At 39.5% G+C, this 27,018-nt stretch overlaps 2 protein-coding genes across 4 annotated transcripts in view; one reads left to right on the top strand and one right to left on the bottom strand.

Annotated features, from left to right (window-relative positions):
- rgs7a (regulator of G protein signaling 7a) overlaps nucleotides 1–27,018 on the top strand; it is a 90,674-nt gene that overhangs the window by 22,911 nt on the left and 40,745 nt on the right. The window lies entirely within an intron of this gene.
- LOC108431644 (E3 SUMO-protein ligase ZBED1-like) lies at nucleotides 24,150–26,410 on the bottom strand. The gene is made up of 2 exons (XM_017704939.2): nucleotides 26,233–26,410; nucleotides 24,150–25,030 (listed from the first exon to the last, which is right to left on the bottom strand). Exons 1-2 carry the CDS (start codon nucleotides 26,303–26,305, stop codon nucleotides 24,417–24,419), a joined length of 687 nt encoding a protein of 228 aa, XP_017560428.1. The 5' UTR covers nucleotides 26,306–26,410; the 3' UTR covers nucleotides 24,150–24,416.

Below are 27,018 nucleotides of genomic sequence, written 5' to 3'. Positions count from 1 at the left end.
TTTACTTATTTTTCAGTGTCAGGACAAACAGGAAATTGCAAAAAAGCAATTTTTTTGTGTCCACTTTTGCCTGTATTACAGGTTTATTACAGTGTAGATCGTGTTCTGGAGACTTTCAGTTTTTCAAAGAACTCTTCAGGGATATTTTTCCACACCCTCCTTGGTGCTCCTATTCATCTAGGAGACATTGTAAAAGCTGGAAATGAAAGCTACCCCTTAATTCTCTCCTTCCTGAGGGGCAGCAGATGTGTTCTGATTTGAAAGGTCATGCTCATGAGTCTGAATATGAGGCAACAGGAGTGGGTTTAGCAGACTTACCTGAGATGTTTATTTTCTGGTTCTTTTTCTAATGAAGTGTAATCTGTAATTGCAAAGGATTATCAGGGTCTAATGCAGACTGGCCCATTTGGCTGGTTGCTACATATATATATATATATATATATATATATATATATAAATGACAAATGTATATGATAAAATAATACAACAGCTAAACTGGTCAGCTCTCTAAGACTCTCTCTTTCAACCATTGGACAATATTAAAGAGGACTGGTGGGAAGTCTGGTGGTATACTGAAATTTTATAGATCAGTACAGACTGTTTTCTCTCTCTCTCTCTCTCTCTCTCTCTCTCTCTCTCTCTCTCTCTCTCTCTCTCTTTCTCTCTCTGTTAGTCATGAGGGATTTTGGACTGGGAGCTTAAGCACAAGGTTTTTGCATAAATTGTACTTGCGTTTCTGAGTCATTTTATGCTCTTGGGCAAATCGAGAACAACAGTGCGCTAAACAATCAGCTTTGGAGCTCTGAGCGCATTTAAAACATTTTCACTTTTCATCCATAACATTATGGACATCCTCATTCTTTTTAGTCAGCTAGAGATTAAGGCTTGGTGGAAGTGCACATTCGTAGTTATGTAAGAGTGTTGTAATGCTCTGTAATGCTGCTCTGATTTTGGATTAATTAGCACTTTCTTAATCCACGCTTCTGTTTTTATAAGGGCAATCAGAAATGTATGCACATGCTGCTTTACATTCTAATATGTTGTGCTGTTATACAGTACTGTGCACTCTATTGTCCTATGTGTTGCGTAATTACTCTTCTTGCACCTCGAAGCGAGTGAGACAAGCTTTTCATTATGGTGTACATGTGGGCATATGCATAATGAAAACAACATTAAATATAATAGTTATCTCCACATGACCATTCTGCCTTTTGATTTAATGAGCATAATTTCCATTCAGTTAAGCATAATGTGTTTCATATACCATTGTGTGTTCTGTAGCGGTAACTCACACTACACATTGCCTGTCATATATTGGCAAAACCTATGATTTATGTGCTCGCGATGTACGTAAACGCTCGGTATGATTGACTGCTGCGGCGTTGGTGCTCATACTGCACGTGAAACACTTTGATGTGATGTTCCGTCTCCTTCCAATAAAGCTGTTTAATTGAAAATAACACCCTGTGTGCCCTAACTTGCAAACAGCTTTGCTAACTTGGTAACAGCCTTGCCACACTGTGTTCTGAAACTAAAACCAGATGTGCCTTTATAGGACAATATGGTCTCTCTAAGATCTATTTTGCAAAAACAATTTTAAAAATGTTTGTATTAAATTTTAAACCTCAAAATTAGGGGTGTGCACAGATTCCTGAGTACTTGGTTAACCTTTCAAGATGCCACTATTCGAATACTGAGATCACTATTCACATATTTTTACGTTTCATCATAAGAAGATGAAGGAAATATACCAGCCAACAATTCAGTAAGGGCTTTTTCACACTCGGGCCGTTTCAGCATCTGAAGCGGGCTCAGACCACTGAGTCATGGTTTCTTTTGCATATTTGAACAGGCCAAACGAACCCAGACCCCTCTAAACAGCCCCAAAAACGAACCGAATGAACAGTAAAATCACGCGGGCCCTCACATTCTGTGGCAGTAACTCACACTACACATTGCGCATCATATATGGGCAAAACCTATGATTTGTGTGCTCACGCTGTACAAAAATTCTTGGTCTGATTGCTGCGACGTTGGTGCTCACACTGCACGTGAAACGCATGTGAGGCTCCGTCTCCTTCTCAAGGTGGTCTCCGTTCGGTTCGTTTGTAGTTCATTTTGTGTTTTGATTAATTTGTGCATTGTGGAAACAAAAACGGCCACAGTCTGCTTCAGCTTTGCTTTATGGTGAAGACCTCGAGGCTCAGCGCACACATAGCCACAGTCTTCAGCACTTCATCAGGTAAAACAGGCCAAGGACAATTATAAGGTTCTTCTCAGGCTAAAGTCTCTGGTCTAAGACAGACAGCAGCAATGACATAGTGTTAAAGGCTCGAACTGGGCATGTAACGCAATTTTCAGATGCTTTCACACTGACCGCTGCATGAATGAAAATTTGCCAGGTGGAGCTCAGTAAGGAGCACAGCAGAAAACGGAGCCCACCACGGCAGACCCGCAGGGCCATTTTTCCAATTTTGCGCGATGCACTTCAGCCAATCGTTTCAGCGCGGCCAATAGGAGGAGAGCAGCAGGTGGGTCTGGTGAGAGAGAGTAAGATTCGAGAGAGTAAATATAGCACAGCTTTTTGCTAACCAAATTAACTACTCTAGCTGATGTTAATTAGGTCTAGAAGCATTATAAATATGTTGTTTTCTGACTAATATGTTGGCACTGAGGAGAAAAGACCTCATGTTAAAAGAATCCTCATCAGCATCAAGTGTTGCACCAGTCAGCTGTAGTATCAGCTCAAATCTGAATAGAACATCCAGCATGAAAACTCTTTAGAACTAGCTTTTTTTAACTGCTCTTTTGAATGATATGTCATCAAATGTATTCTACAGCTTACTGGTAAATATTTTTGCTACTGATTTTTTAGCTTCTTAACACCAGAGCCATCACATAAAATACTAAGCCTCCAAACAAAGCTTTTTTACTCCTAACCCGGGTGGGTTGTGATTCTGTGTGATTTCGAGAGAGCGACCAAAATTTCTTACATCAGACATCCATCCCTGCCCGTCTCCGTCCATCTCAGTTGGGAAAGTTAATCGGACATCGCTTCCCATGTCACACAGAACAAGAAATGACAGCAGATTCAGCTGAAATTTGTTCCCATCCTGTTGTGTGGTGCCACTAAATTGGGCTTAATAACAGGCTAAACTCTGGCTTGTATTCCAGCTCAAAACATATCCAAATGTCCAGGTGTTTGAAGCATATCCCAACATTGCTCTTGAATATACGTCTTTTTACTTTTTCCTCTGTTTGCGAGGGCCTGTTCTGACAGCAGTCTAAAGGCTAAAGCTTGAAACCAAAAGCTCTTCACATGTGAACCCCCGCAGTCGGCCTGCTGCTGGCCTCCCTCAGGAGCAGTTAAGTGTTTTAGTACATTTTCGCTGCTGTGTGGAGAACCTCTCTTGACATGGCCAAGACTGGTGACTCACAAATCAGAATTTCTCCAGAGCTCTTGTCTCAATAAGCATGAGAGAGATAGAGAAAGAGAGAGAGAGTGTGAGAGATAATGTCTGTATTGATCTCTGTATAAGGTTTCTCCATAGGGCCAGACTCAGACTGGTCCACCATACCTTTTCATGTGCTGCATTGTCCCAGCACTCTTTATGTTGTCCTATTTGCTTTAATTTACACTGATATTTCTTATAGGGCCCTTTTAGTGTATTAGTGTAAGGATATTTGTGTTTCTGGTTGATCCCAGGCTGTCGGACTACCCCCTGCTGCTTCATCCACTCGTTTTATTGGCTCTGTTTAAGGCATTCATTTCTAGAAGCTTCTGTATGTTGGCTGGAGCCGTTATTACATGCCAAGTCAAACATGAAATTCAAACATGCTAAATCAATGATACAAAGGACTGGTCATACAGTCAGAGATCTTGGATGTGCCTTTGTTTTTGAAGAAATTCTAATGTCAGGTATCTAAGGGTCACATCCTGTTCTTTATATTCTGAAAACCACAGAAAGTGATGGTAAAATATGAACTGATTGCAAGGTGTTGTTTCCCCGGTTGCGAAAAAATCACAACCTGTTATGGAGCGCCAGAAATTGCTCCTGTTGTGACACAGATTCTGGTTTCATTGGAATAGACCAATTATCTCTAAGCTGTTATTTACACACCCACTCCTCAATGGATGCGTATTACTGCCCAAAACTGCTCCCATGGTTTGCTAGTAAGGGTAGAACACGAATATGAGAGAAGAGAGGCGATGCTGAATGTGCTGTTTCTGACAGGTCTTTGCACCAACTATCAGAAGACGGTACCAGGAACAAGTGAATATTGATATATGATGATAAAATTGCACCCATTGCAGTTAGCTCAGCGCATTTTCCACGAGAGAAAGAGTGCTGAGCTCACCAGTAAACTGCTCTCGAGGCAAAGAGCAGTTTCAACAATGTTAAAACTGCAACGACTATATAATAAAATTCTCTAAATTTGACCATAAAATATTAGGATACTGTAAATCCATTAGAATGGCTGCCCCACCTTAATATCTAGCAGAGAAATATTGTGTAGAGAAATCCTGCAGATTAATGAATAGCATAAATAAAATGATATCAGTTCCTTAATAATTGCCATATATAAACAATAGCAACTTCTAGTTGTAAACTAGTTCTTAGTAAAAAGAATTAGAACATGAATTACTTTCTTGAAGGCTGAAAAAGCACAGAGCCTTAAGACAGTCAGATGGCCACAGCTGTGGAAAAGGCTCCTAATAAAGGTGAATATATGACAATTAAACCGACTAAATGCAAGTAACTAAATTAAATCTTAACTGTTCAAATGTGAGACAGCTATGCCAGTTTTTATCTAACGTCGCAGCCCAAATAGGTTTCCTACTACTTTACTATCTGTTTAGCATGCTCGCAGCACTTTTTTCCCAGATTAAAAGTAATGTGAAAACTAGCTGTAGGAAATTTATTCAGACTGCACCTGGCATAAAGATAACATTGCGCTGAGTTTTGTGTGCACTTTGATGGAAAGCAGCATTTGTGCATAAATATAGTCACTTAGCTGCTCACTGACAAGAATGCTTTGTTATTTTTTAGGAAGCCGTTTAAAAAGACACTGTTTCCTCTGCTCTCTTGCACTGCTGATCACATCAAAACAGCACAGCAACCTGTTCAGTGATGCCAGACTGTGTGTGATCCCACTAAATAGTATTTTATGCTACTTTCTATGAACGTTTTTCAGTATTCAGTAATATTTTATTTAAAAAAAACAATCAAAAGAAAGAAAATATATTAATGCCATTTTTAAAAAATCTGCTTTTTTCAATCATTAAGGTGAAATGAGTTGCTGTCAGTTGCCTTCACATGGAAACAAATGAATCTTCTAGATAATATTATATTTAATTGTATTTATGTTATAATTACTAATTGAGTATGTGTATAGATACGTGTACATATATGCATATATATGTATACACTATATTTCCAAAAGTATTCGCTCGTCTTCACATGCATATGAACTTGAGTGACATTCTTAATCTGTAGGGTTTAATATGATGTTGACCAACGCTTTGCAGCTATAACAGCTTCAGCTCTTCTGGGAAGGCTTTCCACAAGGTTTTTGACCGTTCTTCCAGAAGTGCATTTGTGAGGTCAGACACTGATGTTGGACAAGAAGGCCTGGCTCTCATTCTCCGCTCTAAATCATCCCAAAGGTGTTCTGTCGAGTTGAGGTCAGGATTCTGTGCAGGCCAGTCAAGTTCTTCCACACCAAACTCGCTCATCTGTGTCTTTATGGACCTGCTTTGTGCACTGGTGCGCAGTCATGTTGGAACAGGAAGGGGCCGTCCTCAAACTGTTCCCACGAAGTTGGGAGCAAGAGACTAAAATGTAACAAGAAAAAGAAAAGTCCAAAAAGAAAATTCCAAAAAGAAAAAGAAGTCTAAAAAGAAGTCCAAAATCTCTTGGTCTGTTGAAGCATTAAGGGGCCGAACCCAACTCCTGAAAAACAACCCCACTTTATAATCCCCCTTCACCAGACTTTACACTTGGCACAATGCAGACTCATCCATTGGATTGCCAGATGTAGAAGTGTGATTCGTCACTTCAGAGAACACATCTCCACTGCTCTAGAGTCCAGTGGCGGCACTTTACACCACTGGATGCAGCTGCTCAGCCGTGGAAACTCATTCCATGAAGCTCTCTATGCTGTTCTTGAGCTAATCTTAAGGCCACATGAAGTTTGGAGGTCTGTAGTGACTGACTCTGCAGAAAGTTGGTGACCTCTGCACACTATGCACCGCAGCATCTGCTGACCCCGCTCTGTCATTTTACATGGTCGACCACTTCGTGGTTGAGTTGCTGTCGTTCCCAATCGCTTCCACTTTGTTATAATACCACTGACAGTTGACTGTGGAATATTTAGCAGTGAGGAAATTTCAGGACTGGGCTTGTTGCACAGGTGGTGTCTGATCACGCTACCACGCTGGAATTCACTGAGCTCCTGAGAGCGACCCATTCTTTCACTAATGTCTGTAGAAGCAGTCTGCAGGCCTGGGTGCTTGGTTTAATAAACCTGTGGCCATGGGAGTGATTGGAACCCCTGAATTCAATTGATCGGATTTGTGACTGAATACTTTTGGCAATAAAGTGTTTATGCACATATAAATACACACACATCATATATTAGATCTGACATGTTTATATATATATATATATATATATATATATATATATATATATATATAATCAGGTATATATATTAGATTGCTAAATTAGTAAGTGAATCATTTCAAATTGTAAATCAGATTGATAGATTTATATGTTTATAAAGCGGGCCAAATTGTTGAATCTTGTAATATGTAATAATTTGAGGTAATTGACAAGTCTAGTTTGCTATATGGCATATATGTATATGTCTATTTTGTATTTTAATATTCTAGAAGGCTCATACACTGCACAGTTTTGTGTTTTCTCTGCTGTCACAGAAGTGAATCAAGCCTTTAGTGAAGTATAAAGCCTGTTGTAAGGTGAATCAGGAACAAATGAAACATGCGCAGAGGTTATACAGAGTTGCATGCAGTCTTTTATAGAAACTAATGGTAGCATCACTTCATAACATTTGCAGGTATTATTGGAATGGGATTAAAACTTGTTTGTGTGATGTTGATCCTCATAATCTGTTATGCGAGGTGAGGAAGTTTCAACTTTGCAATTACACCACTACCCCTTGTAACTCAGTTCCAATGGGTTAGGGTGACACTCAAAAACAAGGGGTGGTGGTTGAAATCTTGCCCTACGAAATTTGACAACCCTCAAAAAACCCCAAAAAAACAAACAAACAAAAAAAAACATACATTACTTCATTAACAGCTACTAGTGCCTCTCTGTAGGTGACCCATCCCATCTTCAGTGATAGCAGAGAAAGGAAAGGTTCAGCAACCTCGCTGCTAGGCTTTAGTTACATTTAGGGCATCATATGGTTTCAAAGAGGGGGATAGGACAATTATTTATTATCACTCAACGCTAATTCTTCACTAGCTTCTTGTTTGAATTTTCCTGTTCCTCCTTCAATGGTGCAGCAGTTCACTTCAGGTATCAGAACTGCTGGACTATCTAATGTGGAACGGGAAAATTAGCTAGCTAGCTACCGAGACATTAGGATGCTATTAACCATTTTTATGGTTGATACGAAGAAAACAACCATAATGCATTAAACTAAGAAAATACAATGATTATCATATTTTAATACTCACATTTGTAGGTCTCTTTGGTCTCTTGCTCAGCCATCTTGCCGATTTTTCTTTTTTTTCTGATAACACTTTTTGTTTGGAGTGTGCCTCTGAAAAACCTCCGTCTGGAGGGCCATGTAAGCCCTAACACTTCACCCTACCCCTCTATCTCAACAAAAATTGGGACACCCTACCGCTAGACGTGAACGCCCAAAACAGAGGGCTAAAGGCTACATGGTAGGGGCAAGGGGTGAAATGGGATTGAGTTTTATAATGCAGCATTGGTCATTGGCAACAGTTCCCAAGGCAGGCAGAAGTAATATCTATATATAATGTCTTTAGCATGGTAACCTCTGATGCATAGTGCTATATTTCTCTTATTGTACTCAGGGGGTGTCAGTATCCCAAGCTTCATATCAAACTAATACTCTCAGATGGAACACCATGTTCTATTCAGATGCTGTCCTGATCAGAGAAATGGCTAATGAATATGTATTCTGCAGGTGCAGTGTCTTCTAAATCAGCATGTGCTGTTCAAAAGGGCAGAGACACCCAGAAAAAAAGCAATTTCTGTCAAATGCAAAATGTTAAGGATTTAAGGAATGAGACGAAAAAAAACCTTAAAGCTAAATTTTACTGATTTACTGCCGTGATTACCATGGACTAAATATCAGGAGCCTTCATACATAGCCATAATATCAGACTCACCAGCACTGCAAAGTTGTCTCTGGAAGAAGTGCAAAAATAAAAGACTAATGCCATCGACCCTGAGGCGAGGGAAGTCACAGCAGCAGCTCGCAGCAGTTGGAAGCAAGCCATCCATGCAGACATTAGCAGGAGTGCACAGAGGAGGTGTGAGGTTTGAGAAGAGATGAGGAAGCGCAGGCATCACAGTCAGACTCTTTCACATGTGACACCTGCAGCAGGCCTGCTTCTCCAGACTTATGGCAATAGCAGGCACTGCCGTTTAAAACTGACTCACCACGGTGCAAAATTCCATTCGTTCCTTAGATAGAAGGAAGCCAACATGTTGATATGTAGTAGGGCTGGCCTGAGAAATTCAAAGACTTGAGCATTGGTCTTCATTCATGTTTTTAGTATTTTAAAGCTTCCATTCCATTCCACCAGTATTCCTGAACACTCTTAACAAAACATTTTATCATAAATGTACATCAAAATCTAATTTACATGTTGATTTTATTTGGAAGGTGACTACCACCTCTTTAATATGAACACAAACAAGGGGGGAAATTGTAATATCTCATCAAATATAATTTCTACACATGATGAATAGAGATAAAGAATGAACGGACTACAACAATAATGTTCCCTCTATCACTTTGTAAGCCCCTCCTTCTTTTGCTTTAAGAAATAGCAAACAAAGGGTCTTTGTTTATTGAAAGGGTCACTTGGAACCTGCTGCAGAGCTGAGAGATGGAGACAGAGATAGCAGTCTAGCCAATTATTTTAGCTGATTACGTTATGAACAGCCGTAAATCCAAACAAATGTAGTCTAAAACACTGAAATATCTCTCTGTACTCTTAATCCTAAATGAGATTTATGTCATCAAATTCATTTCACTAGCAATGGAATTTAATTTGAACCACTATGGTCCTCATTCTCCAGTATATTCCTAAGTTTTTTCTTAAATTAGTTGTTGAGAAAGGTCCTAAAAAAAGTCTACATCAAATTCATGATGTGTTCTTAAAATGCGGAACCTTTGCACTTTTGAGTGTGTGTAGATTGCGTTCTCACCTTAGAACAAATCCCAAATAAGAAAACATTGTTGGATGTCAGAATCTTCACAAAAACTGAGTGAGTGGGTTTTAAGGAGACATTTTTCTATGAATGTCATGTTTGTAAGCATCTATAATAACATTTATAACATGTTATAATGTATTTATAAGGCATTAGAAACATGGTTATAAATATTTATAAAACTTATTACTCTGAATTACACTTAATAGCCATGTTTATTATACATTATGAATTGTTGATATAATGATATAGTCAGTGCCAAAGAAGTCAGACAAATACAAAGTTTATTTTACGCGCTGATATTTACAATATTAGTTAGGGCTGAATATTCAGATGCTCCAAACAGGCTGTCCAGTCTAGAGTTACTGCTACAATGTGCTTTTCTTACCCAGCGTCTCACTTTAAACGTTACATTACATCACAGCAAACCCAAGTACCCATTAGCCCCTTCCCTGAACCCCCTCCAATATCACATTGAGCATGAAGACACTGTGGAGTGAAAGCCTGGAGAGGGAGAGGCGAGATAGTAGAGTGCTGTCATTTGTTCCCTCACTGGTTCTAACGTCTTCACTCTCTAACATCACTACATTACACTATAGTACAGTAATGCTAATCTTTGCTAGTGTTCTATTGGATATGCAGTGTTGAGTTAGTGCCAAGCTAACGGTGGTGTACATTAACTTTCCCACATTGGGTAAAACACTGATGGCAGCAAGTAAATACTTCAACTTCCACTCTTAACACTGGAGGAGGCCTACAAGTACAGTATGCTTCACTTTATTTAGAGCGGACAAATACTTATGAGCTTTTACAATTTGTTATAAGCAGTACTTATAATGCGTCATGTTAACAATTCATAATGCATGGTAAGCATGGCTATAATGTGTAATGCATTTTTATGATGCCTTATGAATGCATTATAACATGTTATGAATGTGTTTCAAGCCACTGGCTTGCTCATGGGGGCTTGGACCCAGATATTTCTTTTCTTTTCTTTTTGTGATACTGATTGTTCTGTAAAGCTGCTTTGTTACAATACCTGTTGTAAAAAGCGCTATATAAAAAAACTTTGCTTGCTTGTTTATAAACTTATAAACGTGGCATTCATAGAAAGTGTTACTGAAATTACTTCTTGAAACTGTCGGTTTCGGTGACAGTGAATTAAGGCCTGGAATTGGAGCTTGGCTTCATATAAACCAGTTAACCAGTTAAACTGACAGTGAAAACATATTGCAAAGATCTCATGGCATATTTAGGACATCCATTTTAAAAATAGATTTTTTTATTAAATTTAAAAAAAATTAATTATGATTATGAAATAAATATAGTTTTAGGAGTGGTATTGAGAACAAATACTTCAGTTCAGAAAAACTAAGTAACATATACGACTCTTTATAAATTGATTTAGTATAAATAAAACTATGGATGCCTGATTGGAATTGACTAAGGTTTGGCTACTAAAGAGCAAAAAAGTATTATTTAAATGATGACCTGGAAATAAAAGACCTGGAAATTTGCTAGTATGTTGAATGTGTCCATGCAGTGTGAGCTTGAGATTAAAAACCAAGGGTTCAGAAAGACTGGCCCTCAAGACGGCCTCTTTTTTTTTCGATATTCCCGGGACATTCATGAATGAAATTAATTTCCTTGGACTAGTTCCCATTCTGTGGACTCATTCTTGCTCCTGGGATTGTCGTTGGACATTAGCTCGTCCCAGACGATTCTAATTTTGGACTGTACAGGTTATAGTTTGTGCACTACAGGTGGCCCAAATGATCATAAAAGGAGGACTAAGAACCAGTCCGTCGAACAGTGTTGATTAATGGAAAAGCACTGCTCTGATTTTGTGTGTGCACATTTGGTGGAGATTGAGATCCTTCCAGCTGCTTTGAGTCATACTTGGCTCCAAGTCTTTTTTGGAAGCACAGCTCAAAGCTCAAGCTTTAGGACGGCACTGTAGGGAGAGGAGTCTGAACGTCACTCACAGCTTTATTACTATTCAGTCCACATGTGCAGACACACAGGGGCAGGAGCCTGGAGCTAAAAATAGCCCCAGTCTTCATAAAAAGCTTTCAAATTTGGTGTTTTCACGTGCATTCTCCCGTGCCCTTGCTGGCGCCTGTCTCCCAGGAGGTTCCTGTTCTCCGTGAGGTGACGAGGAACTGGCGAGGTGCGATATCTCATCATGTGGAATGGTAGCAGAGAGCGGAGAGTGCAGTATTTGGAGAGAAGAGTTTGAGGAAAGGTCTGTCTCCCAGAGTTCAACCATTGCAGTGAGTTCAGTAAGTTGTAGAGGCACATTTCTCAGGCACTTTTGTTCTGTTGCTGATTCTGGCAGTATGAACAGGCTGCACTCTTAGGCTCAAACCCGTTTCACCCCTACCACTTAGCCTTTTCCCCCTTCCTTTGCACGTTCACGCTTAGGGGTAGGGTGTCCTGATTTTTTTGTAGATAGTGGGGTAAGGTGAAGTGTAAGGGCTAAATGGCCCTCTAGACAGGTTTTTCAGAAGTACACTCCAAACAGTGTTACTAGAAAAATAAAAAGGCAAGATGGCTGAGCAAGCGACCAAATAAACCTGCAAATGTGAGAACGTAAAAACGTTATGATAAAAATTGTACTATCTCAGTTTAATGCTGTTTCAGCATATTCGAACAAGAAGCTGGTGAATAGCTGACTTCAGCTAGAGCAAGAATTCGGGATAGGCGATAATAAATATTTGTCGTATCCCACCTCTTTTAAAGGCATATGATGCCCTAAATGTAATTAAAGCCCAGCAGTGAGGAGCTGAACTTTACCCTCCTCTACTTTCACTGCAGACTGGCAGGGTCGCCTACAGAGCAGCGCCAGTAGCTGTTAATGAAGTAATGTTCTTTTTATTTGAGGTTTGTCCCATTTTGTAGGGAAGATTTCCTCCACCACCCCTCATAACTCAGTTCAAAGGGGCAAGATGACAAGGAATAGGGGTAAAAATAAGGAATGGGAGAATGGCGCTGCTCTATCCCTAATCCCTAATCCCTCACACACAAATTGTAAACTGATAGTCTGGTAAACAACAGACTGCTTTGGCACAGTTTGTGAGACAATTTGAGGTCACAGTACCGATCTTTAACTTCAGTTGTAGTACAAATAGTTTTCTGCTGCTTCCAAAATGCAGTCTAGTTAACATGGTCTCAGTTGTGTTTTGTACTATGAGTAAAGGAGAACACGCTGGTGAGAGGATCTGTGGGGAAATTATTCACTGCACCAGATCTTAAAGCCAGTGTAGCTGAGTTTTGAGCACTGATCACACCCCCACGATGCTTAAGAAGAAGCAGTTCCTTCTGCTTTACTGCTCTCACTGGTGCTCAGACAGAGCCAGCAACCAGCTCAGGGTTGCCAGATTGGGCTGGATCCCAGAAGATGGAGGCAACTTGTTATGAAAACAATTATTTATCAGTGATATATTCTATTTATGCTTTATTTATTTAGTTAAAAAGCAAAATACATAGAATATATGTAATGATAAAATTCATGATAACAATAATATTAGTAGCATTATTATTAATAATAATAATAATTATACTTACAGCAATAATAGTAATTAGAAGAAGAATTAGAAGATATCAAATTTGTCCCATTCAGTTATTATAGTGAAACATGTCTTGAGCTTTTCTTATTCTTATAGAATATTCAAAAGGTCAAGGTAGTTTTCTATTAAATATTCAAAAATGAAATGATTTGATAGCTGCAGCCCTAATGGTTTCCACGGTTTGCTTCTTTAGTTTTGCACTGGAGCAAACAATGCCTGTGCAAAACAAAACATATCTAGGCTAACGGGCTACATTTGCACTATAGTTGGTAAAATTAGGCACATTTGATTTTTACCAAACTGTCAGTTCAAGTTCATTGGGGTACTCTTTCAGGTACTTTGGAATGGGCCTACACTCTTTGTCTTTGCGCTAATACACCTGCTATACTAATGTAGTATTAACTGCTGACCCCTTTGTGACATTGGGGTAAATTTGAATGTGTGCAGTCTGAGGGGGTTCACATTTATAGACATTTGTGATTTCTTTGCTTTAACTCACCTGATTAATCAAGCAAATAGTCAAATCCTTGATGAATACATTTTGGCAGAGCTGGGCAAATGTTAAACTGTGCGTAATTGGAGTTTGACACCTGTGGTTTTGTGGATTCCGGTAAATCTGTTCAGTCTGGCTGCGGCGAGATTTTTAGATTGTCAGTAGGATTTGTGGACTCAAACAGCAACACTGCTGACGATCATGCGGCTGTTTTGTTTCAGTATGTTTGTCGCGCAAGTGTGTGTGTGTGTGTGTGTGTGTACGTGTGTGTGTGCGTGCGCGCGCGCATGAGTGTGTGCATGTGTGGCAGAGAGCTGCAGGTGGGTGGTGAGATCCTCGTTCCGTGGAATCTTATTCCACCAGAGCTGAGTCAGAGCACCCACTTTACTCCCACACACACACACTCACACACACATACATGCTTGCACACACACTCACACACACAGACGGTGCTCTGAGAGAAAGAGAGGGTGGGAGAGATGTTTGTATTTATCCTTATATCCCTTTCTTAGTCCTCAGAATCTGGGCTGAGCATTTGTGTTGCCCAGCAGGTTGCATAATGCCAGTTACAAGTGGCAGATGACCAATAACTCCATGTTGCTTTGAGGCAGTGCTGTTGGCTTCTCAGACTGGCTTTATAAAGTGGGACCTTCATGCAACTTTAGTTTGTTTGAAACTTACATGAAGCTAAATTTCGCTTAAGTTTTGAAGTATGAAGCATCTTGCAAGTTATTTGCAACTCATCTGCAACAGATGCATCCATCTCAGCCATCTTAACCTGCTAGCCACAATGCTGATAACGCATCACCTGATCACCCAAGTCACAGGATTTCAAATGACTGATTTTGCCAGATCTGTTGACAAAGAATTGAACAGTTTATCGGTCTTGCAGGGGCTGGCATGATCTTATAATGCGAATGCATGTTTGTAGACAACCTGTCAAACGTTGTGCTGGGTTGTGGCCAAAAACAAATTCCTCTAATTTGAGACCTTTTAAAGTCCGTAGTACATTATAAGTCAAGCCATTTATTTATTTATTTGTTTATTTTTGGAGGCGTCCACCTTCACAAATTGTTGGATTGGTTGAGAAATTTGTTCCCACCCTTCCTGATTACCTTTATGCAGGTTTGGCAGTTTTCAGTCATCTGAGGCGCTACAGCAAAGCAAAGCAAACAACAGCTGTTTAACATGCTGCTTGTGTCATTACTTCTTAATATAACCTTTGTCGCCAGTCGCTAATAGCCAAAAGGATATGATGTGTCAATAAATACAAGCTAAATTGGCTGATGTGCCAAACTAGTGGAGCAACTAAATGTGGAAATTAAGTTGCACGCAACTCTTAACATGCAGCTACTTTCATGAATCGTAATGCCAGCCTTATGCAACTCCTATTAGAATAAACTGCAGAGCTGTCATTTTGAGCTGTATTTGCCTGTTTTTGAATGTTAATTGCATGTTTTGCGGTCACAAGGCTTATTTTGTGCGGCACCTGTGCTTATATATACTAGGCTAGAGTAAGTTTTCAGTGTGTATTAGGGATGTAACAATACACTGTATTAAACATCCAGTACATCCATTCATTACCTTCAGTCATTGTATCGTATCGTATTGTATAGCCTATCGTGACTAACATGTTAGCTTGTGGCTAGTGTGTTAGCTAGGGGCTGACATATATCTTGTGACTACAGCATTAGGTTAGAACACTATAAAAAATATAAAAAAAGTCTGATAACATTTTTGTAAAATGGTGAGTGCTCTAATTACGTAAGGCACACTGTAGTCACACTTTATTGTTGCAGTATCCAAAAATGCATTGAATTGAGGCAGCACTACCATAGCCATGCAGCATCATTTCACTCCTAGTATATATTTGCTCATTTATAGTAAAGGACAGCAGTTAATTCGCATTATTATGCAGAATAAGGCTGCCACGATTAGTCGATGTAACGATGTCAAGGCTGAAAGTGCATGAATATGAATTTACCTTTTTGAAATACTTGAATTCAGTTAATAAAAACCTTTCTTCAGTACCCCTGTGTAAATGCCGCATGCATGACGTCGGTCGTTTTTGGCTCCGGTCATTGACTGGCTCCGTTCAGTGCTGCAGTTTTAAAAAATCATGACTGCAGCAGAGTCCTACTCAGTTGCGAAAAAAGTTTCCAAAGACACAAGGTGTCGGAAGTATGGGAGTAGGTGGTCTTTATGCTTCGAGTTTCAATGGCGTACAACAGCAGTACTAGCGCGATACATAAGCATGAAGAGAAAACCAAAAAAGGCAAAACAATTGTGAGTGATTTTTTCATGTTTAGCAGGGCGAGCTTTTTGAAATCTGTTTTCCTTGTAACTGTTAAATTCACTCACTATTAAAGCCATAATGTCATCTCCCTGCTTCCTTAGAATTTCCATTGAGTATGTGTTTGAGAAAATGTTTAAGCCACACTCTGGGCTTACTCTAGTGCCTGTGTGCGTGTGTATGTGTGTGTGTGTGTGTGTGCGCACGCACATTGCTCTTGTTGGGATATGCACCTGTAGCGTTCTGAATGGATGGGGAGGGAAGACACCGGGGGCAGGGGTTAAGGTAGAGAGCAGATTTATTCTTTATACACACTTGAAGGGCTGTCACATTAACGTCTCACGGACTCGTTGCGTGTAGCTTCCATAGATACAAAGAAACTTTGATTTCTTTTGGAGCTGCACTACTGATGTAAATAACAAACCCTCTTTTGTTTATTTTTATATATTTTATTTTTGTTTTAAAACCACAGTGTTACATTTTAATATGTTTACATTTTGTTTTACATTAACAGCATTTAGCAGACACTCTTATCCAGAGAAATTGCATTGTTGTCAACTCATAGAAAGTATCTTTGCTAGTACAAATAGGTTAGAGTAAAAGCTGCACCTGAGCTCAGATATTGCAAGATGCCTGATGCCTAGAGAAAAGAAACAGACATAGTGCAGTGCACAACATTTTGATAAGTTTGCTGTTGTCAAAATAAACTGAACTAAAGTGGTCAGTTAGATTTTTGAAGGAAAATGATCAATTTAGTTTAATCGACTCATAGTCAATAGATTGAGCGATTAATGGGGGCCCTGATCCAGAAGCACTGTGAAGATTGTAGTGTGAAAAGAACTGGCTGTTTTTTTTTTCTGTGCTTGCGTGAGTGGGGAGGTGGGGAGTGGGGGGTTGTACATTGTCGCATGGTGCGTGTAGGTGATCTGTTTGTGTTTTCACTCCATTGCGCTGTTATTGGCTGATGATTAACTGATGTGTTGTGTTGAAAGCAAAACACACATCTGTTTTTAGCAGATCCCTAGGTCAAGTTTAACACCAACTTCTCATTACCCTCCTGGCTATGTGTGTGTGTGTGTGTGTGTGTGTGTGTGTGAAGAGGTACATAAAGCACTTCAAAGCCTTGCTGCCTGCTCTGAGTGTATCGGCACCTCCAGCCATGTGGAAAACACTATCCATCTGTCATCCCTGTGTGTGTGTGTGTGTGTGTGCGCGTGTGTGTGCGCGTGTGTGTGTGTGTGTGTGTGTGTGTGTGTGTGTGTGTGTGTGTGTTTGTTTACGTGACCCTTTCTCTTCCCTCTCTGCATATCATGTCTTTCATTTGGAGCACAGAACCATGTGCTCTGATTCTCTGAATATCAGAACAACGCTCTGTCTCTCATGCTGAATATTCAATTACACACTGTACCAAATTGAATATTCAATTATACGTAGTGGCGTCATGAATATTCATACATGTATTCTGCTCTGCTCCCTAAAGCAGATGGATAATTAAATGCAGAGGTGTGAATGAATGGCCAAGTGCATTTATGTGCTGTTTAAGTGTATATACAGTACTGTGCAAAAGACCAAGATCATCCTTCATCTAATTAGTTATTAAATTAGTCATTTTTTAGCAAAACCGCAGAGAACAGAAAGCCTCATCGACTTAACAGAATTTCTCATTTTTCACCATGTATTAATGCCCACTTGGACCCCGAGTTCAGCTTCCATTGTTTTTGGGGGCTTTCGATTCTTTAAAGGAATCTGCAGGGATGTTTTCCTACATCTCCAAATTTCTCTTCTTAGATGTTGATTTTGCATTTTCTACTTATCATAACCCAAGTAATCCCAAAAAACTTTCAGCGATACTGGACTGGGGTGGTCAGTCCATTGTTCAGCTTCTTTGTTTGATGTGTCCGTCTCCTTTTCTCAATGATGTTCTTGACAGCTACACATCCTTTCAGACCCATAGCACTGAGTGGTCTTCTCACAGTGGAAGGATGGACAGAAACACCTGTGGATGTTTTCAGATCTGAAGCAGCTTGATTTTCTCCTCTCTCTCAAAGATGAAGTGCTGTTCATCTGATGGGGGCAGTTTTGGTGTCTACCAGGTCTTGCTGTGTTATTAGGAGACCTGTTTTCTCTGTAGTGTTAATCATTTTTAGACTCTACTTTCGGAAATGTGGATTATCGTGTAGCTAATCTTCTCAGAAATATCTCCAGAAAAATTAATATTTTGCACGTAATGACTGTTTCACTGGAAATGAAATAAATGAAGGGTGGTCTCTGACTTTTGCATAGTGCTGCGTGTGTGTGTGTGTGTGTGTGTGTGTGAGTGAAAGGTGGTGAGAGTGTGGGTTCTCAGAGTGAGGCAGGCCACTGAAGGACAAACACTTTTTAATGTGTTATGGTTATGTAACCCCCGCTGTGTGGCTGCCGTGTATTTCTGTGCGTGAACGTTCAGAGGGAATTCTCTTCCTCTCTCTTTTAGTTTGAAGTCCAAAACAGGCAAAAACTGTATCTCTCAGTTTCTCTCTCTCCCTATTTTTCTTCCTCTTTCTCTCTCTTTCTCTCTCCCTCCGTGTCTCTCTCTTTTGCTCCCTGTTACCACGGCAACCAGCAGGATGACGACATAAATACATCATGTCAACCTTGAGAAAAGAGGGAGAGATATAGAGAGAGAGCGAGAGAGAGAGAGAATAGACTAGAGCAAGGGCACAGTAGTAGCATAGTTCTACCATAACCTTGTCTACGGGGGACTAGTAATTCTTTCAGTCTCCCCCAATGCTGAGAGTCATTAACACACGCCAGTGTGTTTCATATCAGTAACAGCAGGCGTAGTAATCAGCTGTGGAGCCAGACACATGAGGGGCATAAGTAGGGCCGGCAGATAAGAAAGTTTTGTCACAGATACCAATTTTAAGGACCTAAACATTCTGATATCCAATACTATTGACCAACTGCCAACAGCAATAAATCCGTGGAACTTTAATATTCGCCTGTTTATTGACCAGATAAAATGTCTACGCTATAAGTGTAGAGTCAGCTCCATTATTATTACCTCCCTTGGCAATAGTTCCCATTGCCTGTGGAGGAAAAAAATCCACCATGCCTAACAGTTAGGATAAAGTTCTTTTCTGCATAGCCATCCTTTTATGCCTCACCCACTTTAAGTGTTAGCTAAAAGCCGAGGTGGGAGCAAGTCACTAAGTTGCGAGTAACAAGTAAGTCTCAAGTCTTGACACTCAATTCCTAAGTCAAGACCCAACTCAAGATAGTCGAGTCTCTATTCGAGTCCTGAGTCCATGTTAATAGACGTTCGAGTCTTAAGTCAGTGTGCATTATTAAGCTTATTTAAGGCCATAAGATTGAATAAAGGTTACTGTAATACAGCCCTTTAACGACAGCATATTAGCAGTGTATAGCTGTATATTCATATTTTCAGAAATTGTTTTCTATCCTTCCAACAAAATCCATGGTACACAGACAACCACACTCATAAAAAGAATGGTTCTTCAGTGGTTTGAAAATAGTTCTAAAAACACACAAAGAGTATTTTTCATAGTTAAAGTGCTCTTTGCCACATGAAAGGGTTCTTCAGAATATGCTGTGGATAGTTGTATATAGAATCTTTTTGAAAAGGATTCTATGTTGCTCCCAAAGGGTTCTTCTGTTGTTACAATGTCAAGCTTGTAACACTAGGAGAACCTCAGTGTTAGTTAGTTCTATACAGAACTATATAGAGCATTCTCCATTAATCTGAAGAACCATTTCATGATGCCAAGAACCCTTTAATAATGCAGTGTTCTTCGAGTGTTCATGGTTCTTTTTTTAAAACTTTTCTTTACCAACGAACCTTTGAGGAACCATCCTTTTAGTACTATTGAACTTAATGTGAAAAAACTTCACATTTGAAGATCATTTTTGTTGATTTTTGGTTACACTGGGCGCATAGGACTAAAATAAAAACTAGCTCAGCGCTAAAACTAGCTCAGTCAACTAAAAGCAACAGCGTTTGAACTGAATTTAAAGATCATAAACCAAAATACCTGAAGTGACTGAAAAGACCGTCTGTTCAGTGAAGAAGTTGACTTTTTTCGCCAGCAGCTTCTGAGCCAAATTTCCCGTTTCACCTTAAATGGTGCGGCAGTTACGTCCCGGAGCCTCGTTGCAGCACCATTTAAGGTGGAACGACATATTTTATTACTAAGCTGGCTCAGCTTCAGCCTTGTGATGATTTTTATGCTTGTTTTACCTGCAGAAGCTGTTCAAAACGGTCAGATAGAGACAGCTGGGTTTCTTTTGTTTTGCTACCGTGAGGAAAATGGTCTGTTCGCTTGGTGAGTTTCTCCAATAACAGATGAGTGCTGATGAGGGCGAATTAATGCTGTGGGTGTATTGCTTGTTTCCGGTTTATGGAGGTGAAGTTGATCTCTAAACACCTCGCTTGCCTTCTGAAATAAAATAATACGACTTCAGCTGAAATGCTGAATCCATTTACATTAAAAGTAACCGGCTGTGCAGCCGTCTGCAGTCAGACTCTCTCCACATTTCTTCCAATTTCTTGAGTCTTTCCGAGTCTTAAAGTTGAAGTCCAAGCTATTAGTGTTCAAGTCAGAGTTCTCGATTTTCTCAAGTCAAGTCTCAAGTCATCAAATTTGGGACTCAAGTCAAGTCATATGACTCGAGTCCACACCCCTGGCTGGAAGTTCTGTTTTTGTTTCATATAGCCGTAGAACCTGGTTCCTGTTAGAGTCCCAGTGGTCTCTAGGGAACTTCATGTGCTTTTGTTTGTGATTATAAGAAAACATCTTCAAAATGGTTATTGACATGAAGTCTGTGTCTAATTGTAATTATGATGTAGTAAACCAAAAATGTGACCATCTGCAGATCCCTAACCGTCTATCTCGCTGTATGGGGGGGTAGAATAAATGTGCATCCTCTTTCAGGCAGGTTCACTGTAGCTCCAGTTGTTTTAAACTTCTTCATGATTGTCCTCACAGTGGATTTGGCCATTTTCAGGTTTATAGCTTTAATTTTTAGAGCATCAAAATGCATTTAGTTGTTAAGTAATCAGAAGCTGACTCGCCTTTGGTGGTTTCTGACACTCTCTAAGATGCTGGTCTCTATAAAGATGGGCAGAAGTACAGACATAGCTTCAAACTGTGGTAGCAGCCACCTTTTGTCTTTTACACTTATCCTTTTTTTATAGTTTTTTTTTTCACTGATTAGCTATATTTAGAATAAGGGAGACATTGGAAGATCACGTTTAATTAGATGTTACTGCTGAACTATCACATAAATGCTCCTGCCCACGCTGCAGAATATTTAGAAGTGATGGGCACGTTTCTTTTCAGCTCATTATCAGCTGATTAGGTTTTTTGGCACATTATAAACGATCCTCAGCCGTCTTTGCGAATCTGTTTTGACACCTGTATGAGGGACAGTAATTGAAGCAGACACGTTCTTTCTGTTCTCCGTGAATCTATTAGGTGGGTTTTCTCTACTGTTGCAATTTAAGTGTATGTCCTGAACCCGCACGTCGAACCTGATGGGCCCTGAAATGTGCCTTGCTCTCTAGATTAGCCCTAATTGTTTTCACTTCAGATGGCAAAGCCAGACACACATGCACACACAAACGATAAGGCTGTGTGAAAAAGGCACAGGGTCAAAGGGAAAAACAACACTGGGTAAAAAAAAAAAACTACAAATGAATGCTTAACTGTGAATTGTAGCTTTTTGTGAGAGCCAGCGTTGCAAAGCTCTAGCCAGTAATGCTAAATGAAGTATCGATTGGTCCATAATTATAAGTCAATTTCATGTCTGACAGTATCCACTATGGTGTTGCAGACCAGGCATGTGTCCAGGGAAGCTTTTTTTGCCCAGACCTCTGCACTTCAGCTTAGTCCTGAATCGCTGCCATGATTTGCATGCATTCTCTTGGAGAGGCCATTGGAGGGGCAGATTGGTTCCATGGTGACCAGACAAAAATCGATCTTCGTTCAGAACGTTTTTGCCATTGAGATTTGGCATGTTCTTGTGAAATAGCGCAGCATGCCGTCTTGGTCGTGTAAGTGGAAGCTGTCACAGACTCCTGTGAGGCATTCTTAGTGTACTTTTCATGGTACAAAGGAATGCTTTAGAAATTGCTAATGCGGTTAACCGTGAATGACAGGTCATCAGAACCAGTTAGCATGATCTAATTTACATGATTACTAACAGTTCCTCCCCCAGCCTCTAGTCTGTATTTGCAGTGTTAGCAGTTGTGGGTACAGTATTCAATTGGCCAGTCATTCAAAATCTATTATATGCAGCAGAGCACATTGTAACGATTCAAGTTCATAATTAGCAGGGGGGGTTGAAACTAGGGCTGTCAATGTCTTGTATATTATTAACTGTGTAATCTACCAATTAATTAAGCTTTTAAAAAAGGCCAAGCAATAACAAACCATGCATTTGCATCATGCCTGTTGTCAACACATTGCCTATTTATTGCAAATATTAATCAGTGATGTTTTTTAAATTGGTCTTTCCTCAATACACCACCTACTCTAAATGTTTTCTCTCTGCCCACAAGTACCTTTACATTTTATAGAGAAAAACTTTGGATGATTACATTTGATCCTGGTTTCATGAAAGCAACACTGGTGACTGTAGTATGTTCCCATTAATGAAAGGGACAGATTCAGGCTCACTGTTTTATTGTGTCCTTTTGTCTGTGCCATCCCGTCTCTGTTTTTCCAGTGTATGTATGTCCTAATCAGTTGTGTCCTGTTCTACTGAGGTGTTATGAAGACAGACCAGATAACCGGTCTCTATTTCTGACCAATGCACCACCTATCTCACTCTGACCTCACTGGAGCTCCCCCAGCAAAAACCCTATAGACACAAAGAAGAACCTGTGTTTTAATTGTGTCTTGGATCACAATCGACTGTGACCATTTAATCGAAGCTGATAATTCTTTGTAATAACTGAATAATAAGTCTTGCGCCTGAAACATTGACCCACAAGAAGTGATAAAACCTAAAACATTAATCCAGAAATATCAGATGAACAGCCTGTAATGTGTGAAGCTACCACTCTGAATGAGGGAGCTTCCCAAGCTTAGAAAGTGTATTTTTATCTACCATCCAAATCTGTTTGTCATGTCTTAGTTGAGCATGTTCAGATATCAATGAATTTTGTAACTAAACACTTGTTTTTATTAACATGTTGCATAATTTTATTTTTGCATTATTTTATTTTGGACGTATCTGACAAGTCATATTTCAGAGCTTCAGTCCTCTCAAGTGTGATTGGAATGACGTAGCTGAGACTTCAAAGAGAACTAGAACAACACATTTAAATGAAGAACATCCTTTTGAAGGAGCAAAGGCAGCTTTCAGTGGTCACTTGTCACCATCCAACATGGCTGAGTGTAACTCCTTAACCCAGGAGTTGCAAACATGCAGCTCCAGAGCCAAATGTGGCTCTTTTACTGCCTTGTTGTGGCTCCACAGAAGAATTAGATTTTTAGGTAAAAATAAAATAATCCTCCATTGCAGTCTGCTGACAGTTTTAACCATAAACAGTCTTAAATGCTGGAGTTAATGTGGAGCTAATGGTAACTGCTAATTCACCCTTTAACCCTTGTATGTTGGCAGGTAGACTGCTGGTCACCATAGCAACACAGAAAACAGTCTCACCTAGCTAGTAGCTAATGAAAAGGCACAGAGAGACGAAAACCGATTATTTGAAGACGAATGGACTTATTTGCATTTATAAACACTCCAGCTGGTTTCCTGATACGTGCAACGAGAAACAGTCGAACACACTAATGTACTAACTTTTCATTCGCCAGCTTCTTGTTCGAATTTTCTCATTCCACCTTAAATAATGCAGCAGTTACATTCTGGCATGTCAGGCGAATCTTAATGGCAACACATTCAGACTTTGGTAAAGTCCATTTTTTTCATTTAAAAAGTAGTTGGGCCACAGAAAGTTCTAGCATTCTGTGTGCTACTGTGTCACTCTATAAAAGAAGCTCCATACTGTCTTTATTGTTGGATGCACTGCAGTATGTTCTGAGCGAGTGTGTGAACTAGGGCTGCACGATATTGGAAAAATCTGTCATTGCGATATTTTTGTTTTCTGCGATATATATTGCGATATTAAATGCAGCTTTTCACCATAGTTGACCAAAGATTACGAGAAGTAAATGACCCAACAAATGAAAAAAATAAATGAGTGAGGAATTCTTATCCTAAATAAGTGGCTCATATATGAACAATATATGTATTATAGAAGTAATACAGGAGGAGATTACTCTTATGACTTCTACATCGTTGTGTTCATTTGAAACAGCATTAAATCAAACTTCAAGCTTCAATAGGGAATTAACATGAGAACCTTTTATTTAACAGTCAAGTTATTATATTACAAATTGTAAAATAAATGTTATGGTGCTATAAAATAATAACATAATTTAAATAAAGTTATAATATCCACATGGCACCTTTGAATCACAAACTAAAGGTTTTAAAATAACATTTTCAGGGCCAAAGTAAAACATCTGCTGGTGTGTAAACAAATAAAGATAAAGTTAACCTTTTGAACAATATCAACCCTTCTAATGTAGTCAAATAAATCTCTTAATTTAAATGAAATCTACATTTTTGTATGTCAGTCGGGCCTTGACTTTGGGCTTGTTGTCTGCACTGATGAATTCCATCTTGAACCGAGGGTCCAAAGAAGATGCCATATTTAGCAGCTCCTGAGTAGCTTCATCTTCATATTTCTCGTTGAGGTAGTCCAAAATCTCACTCTTCAGCTTCTTTGTCAGGTCTGTGTCTTCCTCTTGCCTTTGCAGAATTGAAGTGTTAAAGAGATGAAGAACTGGCTTCACATAGGAGACACTTACATAGTCTTCGCCTGAAAGGGCATCCGTGAAGTCCAGCAGTGGACCCAGAGTCTTACTTACAGATTCCAGGACATCTATGTCTTGCCAGGTTGGAATTAGATGCCGTACCTTCTTTTCAGCAGACAGGACCAGTGTTAAAGCCTTCTGCTGCTCTAGTATCCTGCTCATCATCATTTGTCTAGAACCCCATCTTGTTTGGCACTCTGATATGAGGGAATGTGATGGTAGATTCAGTTCCTTCTGAGCTTTTTCAAGAGCAACTCTGGCCTTCCAGCTGTGAGAAAAGTGACACACCAGCTTCTTGCAGACACCTGTAGCACGGTTGATGCGTTCATTTTTTACTGCATTTTCTAGGGGAAAAGACAGCACAACATACTAATTAATTCTTGGCTTTGAACCAAAATAATAATAATAATAATAATAATAATAATAATATGAACAATAAAATGCTCAACATATTTTACAGCTCATTAAATTAAAACAAGACAACATAGTATTTTCTACATAATTTAACATTTTAAAAGAGCTACATATTCATTTTCAAAGAACATGCCTCATGACCTCTATTTGTAATGTGCCCTACAGTTTTTAAATGAGTGTCCTTATATCAATTATTTGTGTTTTAAAATTAAACAAGCAACTGTTACTGTATGCATGTTTACTGAATGTAAGTATACATGTATGTATGTTACATGTTCATTTAACATCAGTCAAATGTTGTTGGTGTAGAACTTGTTAGATTGTCAACACTTAATGTAAGGTGACCTAACCATGATTATGAATCAACTATGAATGGAGACACTTATCATATCATTACTTTGTAAACATCAGTTTGTTGTTTTCTAAATAATAAGGTTATTTCAAGGTATTTTCAAGGAAATAAGGTTTATTTCATTATGTATTTTTAACACATAATGTAAAATTCAAATTACCACAAACATAATGGGAAATAGTCAAAATACACCTTAATGTGAATGGTGCAAATATAGAGTACAGGAACAAAAACAATGTGCCTTCTGCAAAAAACAGCCCATTCTATCCACAGTTAAACCAACAACCTGTATCTTCCACCTTAAATGGCAAGAACTACAGACATCGCTTTTCTCCGTTTGCCACCACAAAGTTTTGCTTAATAATTGTTTATCATCTTGGTTAGCTAACATTGCTAACGCTAGCGGCTAACGTTAACGTTACTGACGAGTGCCGAACAAGACGTTTATGGCTCTCTGTGGATTTTATAGGGTCTTTCTGGATATACATTTGTAGTTTCGTCGCAAGAAACGTCATATACACCCCGCAGTCTGTATCAGAGACAGCCATAAACGGCCAGTTTGGCGTTCTTTAGTAACGTTAGCCGCTAGCGTTAGCAAGGTTGGCTTCTTCGCTAATACTAAAGTTTAATCGTTATTACACAGAACGTTGTGGTGGCAAACGGAAAAAAGTGTTGATGTCGGTAGCTGAGGAGTTAAGTTAAGAACAACCAAATATTTTGGCCGCTGTTCGGCCCTGCATGTTATATAATGTTTTATACCTTAACATAGTCATAACTTACCAACAGCAAGATGCAGTCTGTGCCCAAAGCACTGCAGCCTGGTCCACTTGTTCAGGGCGGGTGCCTTGACCATATTGGCTGCATTGTCTGTTGTAATGCAGACTTGACGTCCTGCATCAAGGCTCCAAGCAGCCACTGCTTCTGTCAACCCCGTTGCGATGTTCTCACTTGTAAGATCCTCCGGGAAAAATGTCGTTTGCAAACAGCGGCTTTTCAATTGGAAATCCTCAGTAATGAAGTGGACGGTCAGACTTATATATGGGTCCGTTGTAGCTGCATAATAGTCCACTTGTGACAGCTCAGTTTCAACTTGTGCCTTGCACTTCTCGTACATCTCTGGGATGCCAATTTCAGAAAAATATGTGCGTGACGGTATCTCATACCGCTTATCAAGTGTGCGGATCATTTTTTAAATCCCTCTTTGGTAACTGGTACCATATCTTTCGCAAGGTGAAAAGTTATTGCCTCAGTGATTTCTCTCTGTCGTTTGGAACCTCTCTCGTATGGTGTGACACTAGCAAAGGCATCTAAAACAGTTTTTTGTTTTGCATAGCATCCAGATTTGGCTTTGCACTGGTCATGCAGAGCTTTGTGGTGGCGCTTTAAATGATCGAACAATTAGTCGTGTTGCCTCATGTTGTGGCAACAACTGTAAGACACTGTCGGCAGATTACCTGTTTTTGGTCAACGTCATCCTTTCTGTAGCCAAAATAGTTCCATATATCTGACGTTGATTTTCCTTTTCGCTATTAATTCCTCTCTTTCTGTTTTTTCACTCTGCTCCTC

Source organism: Pygocentrus nattereri, chromosome 10, assembly GCF_015220715.1.
Source record: "Pygocentrus nattereri isolate fPygNat1 chromosome 10, fPygNat1.pri, whole genome shotgun sequence".
Lineage (NCBI taxonomy): Eukaryota > Metazoa > Chordata > Actinopteri > Characiformes > Serrasalmidae > Pygocentrus > Pygocentrus nattereri.
This window is presented reverse-complemented; position numbering and strand designations above follow the sequence as displayed.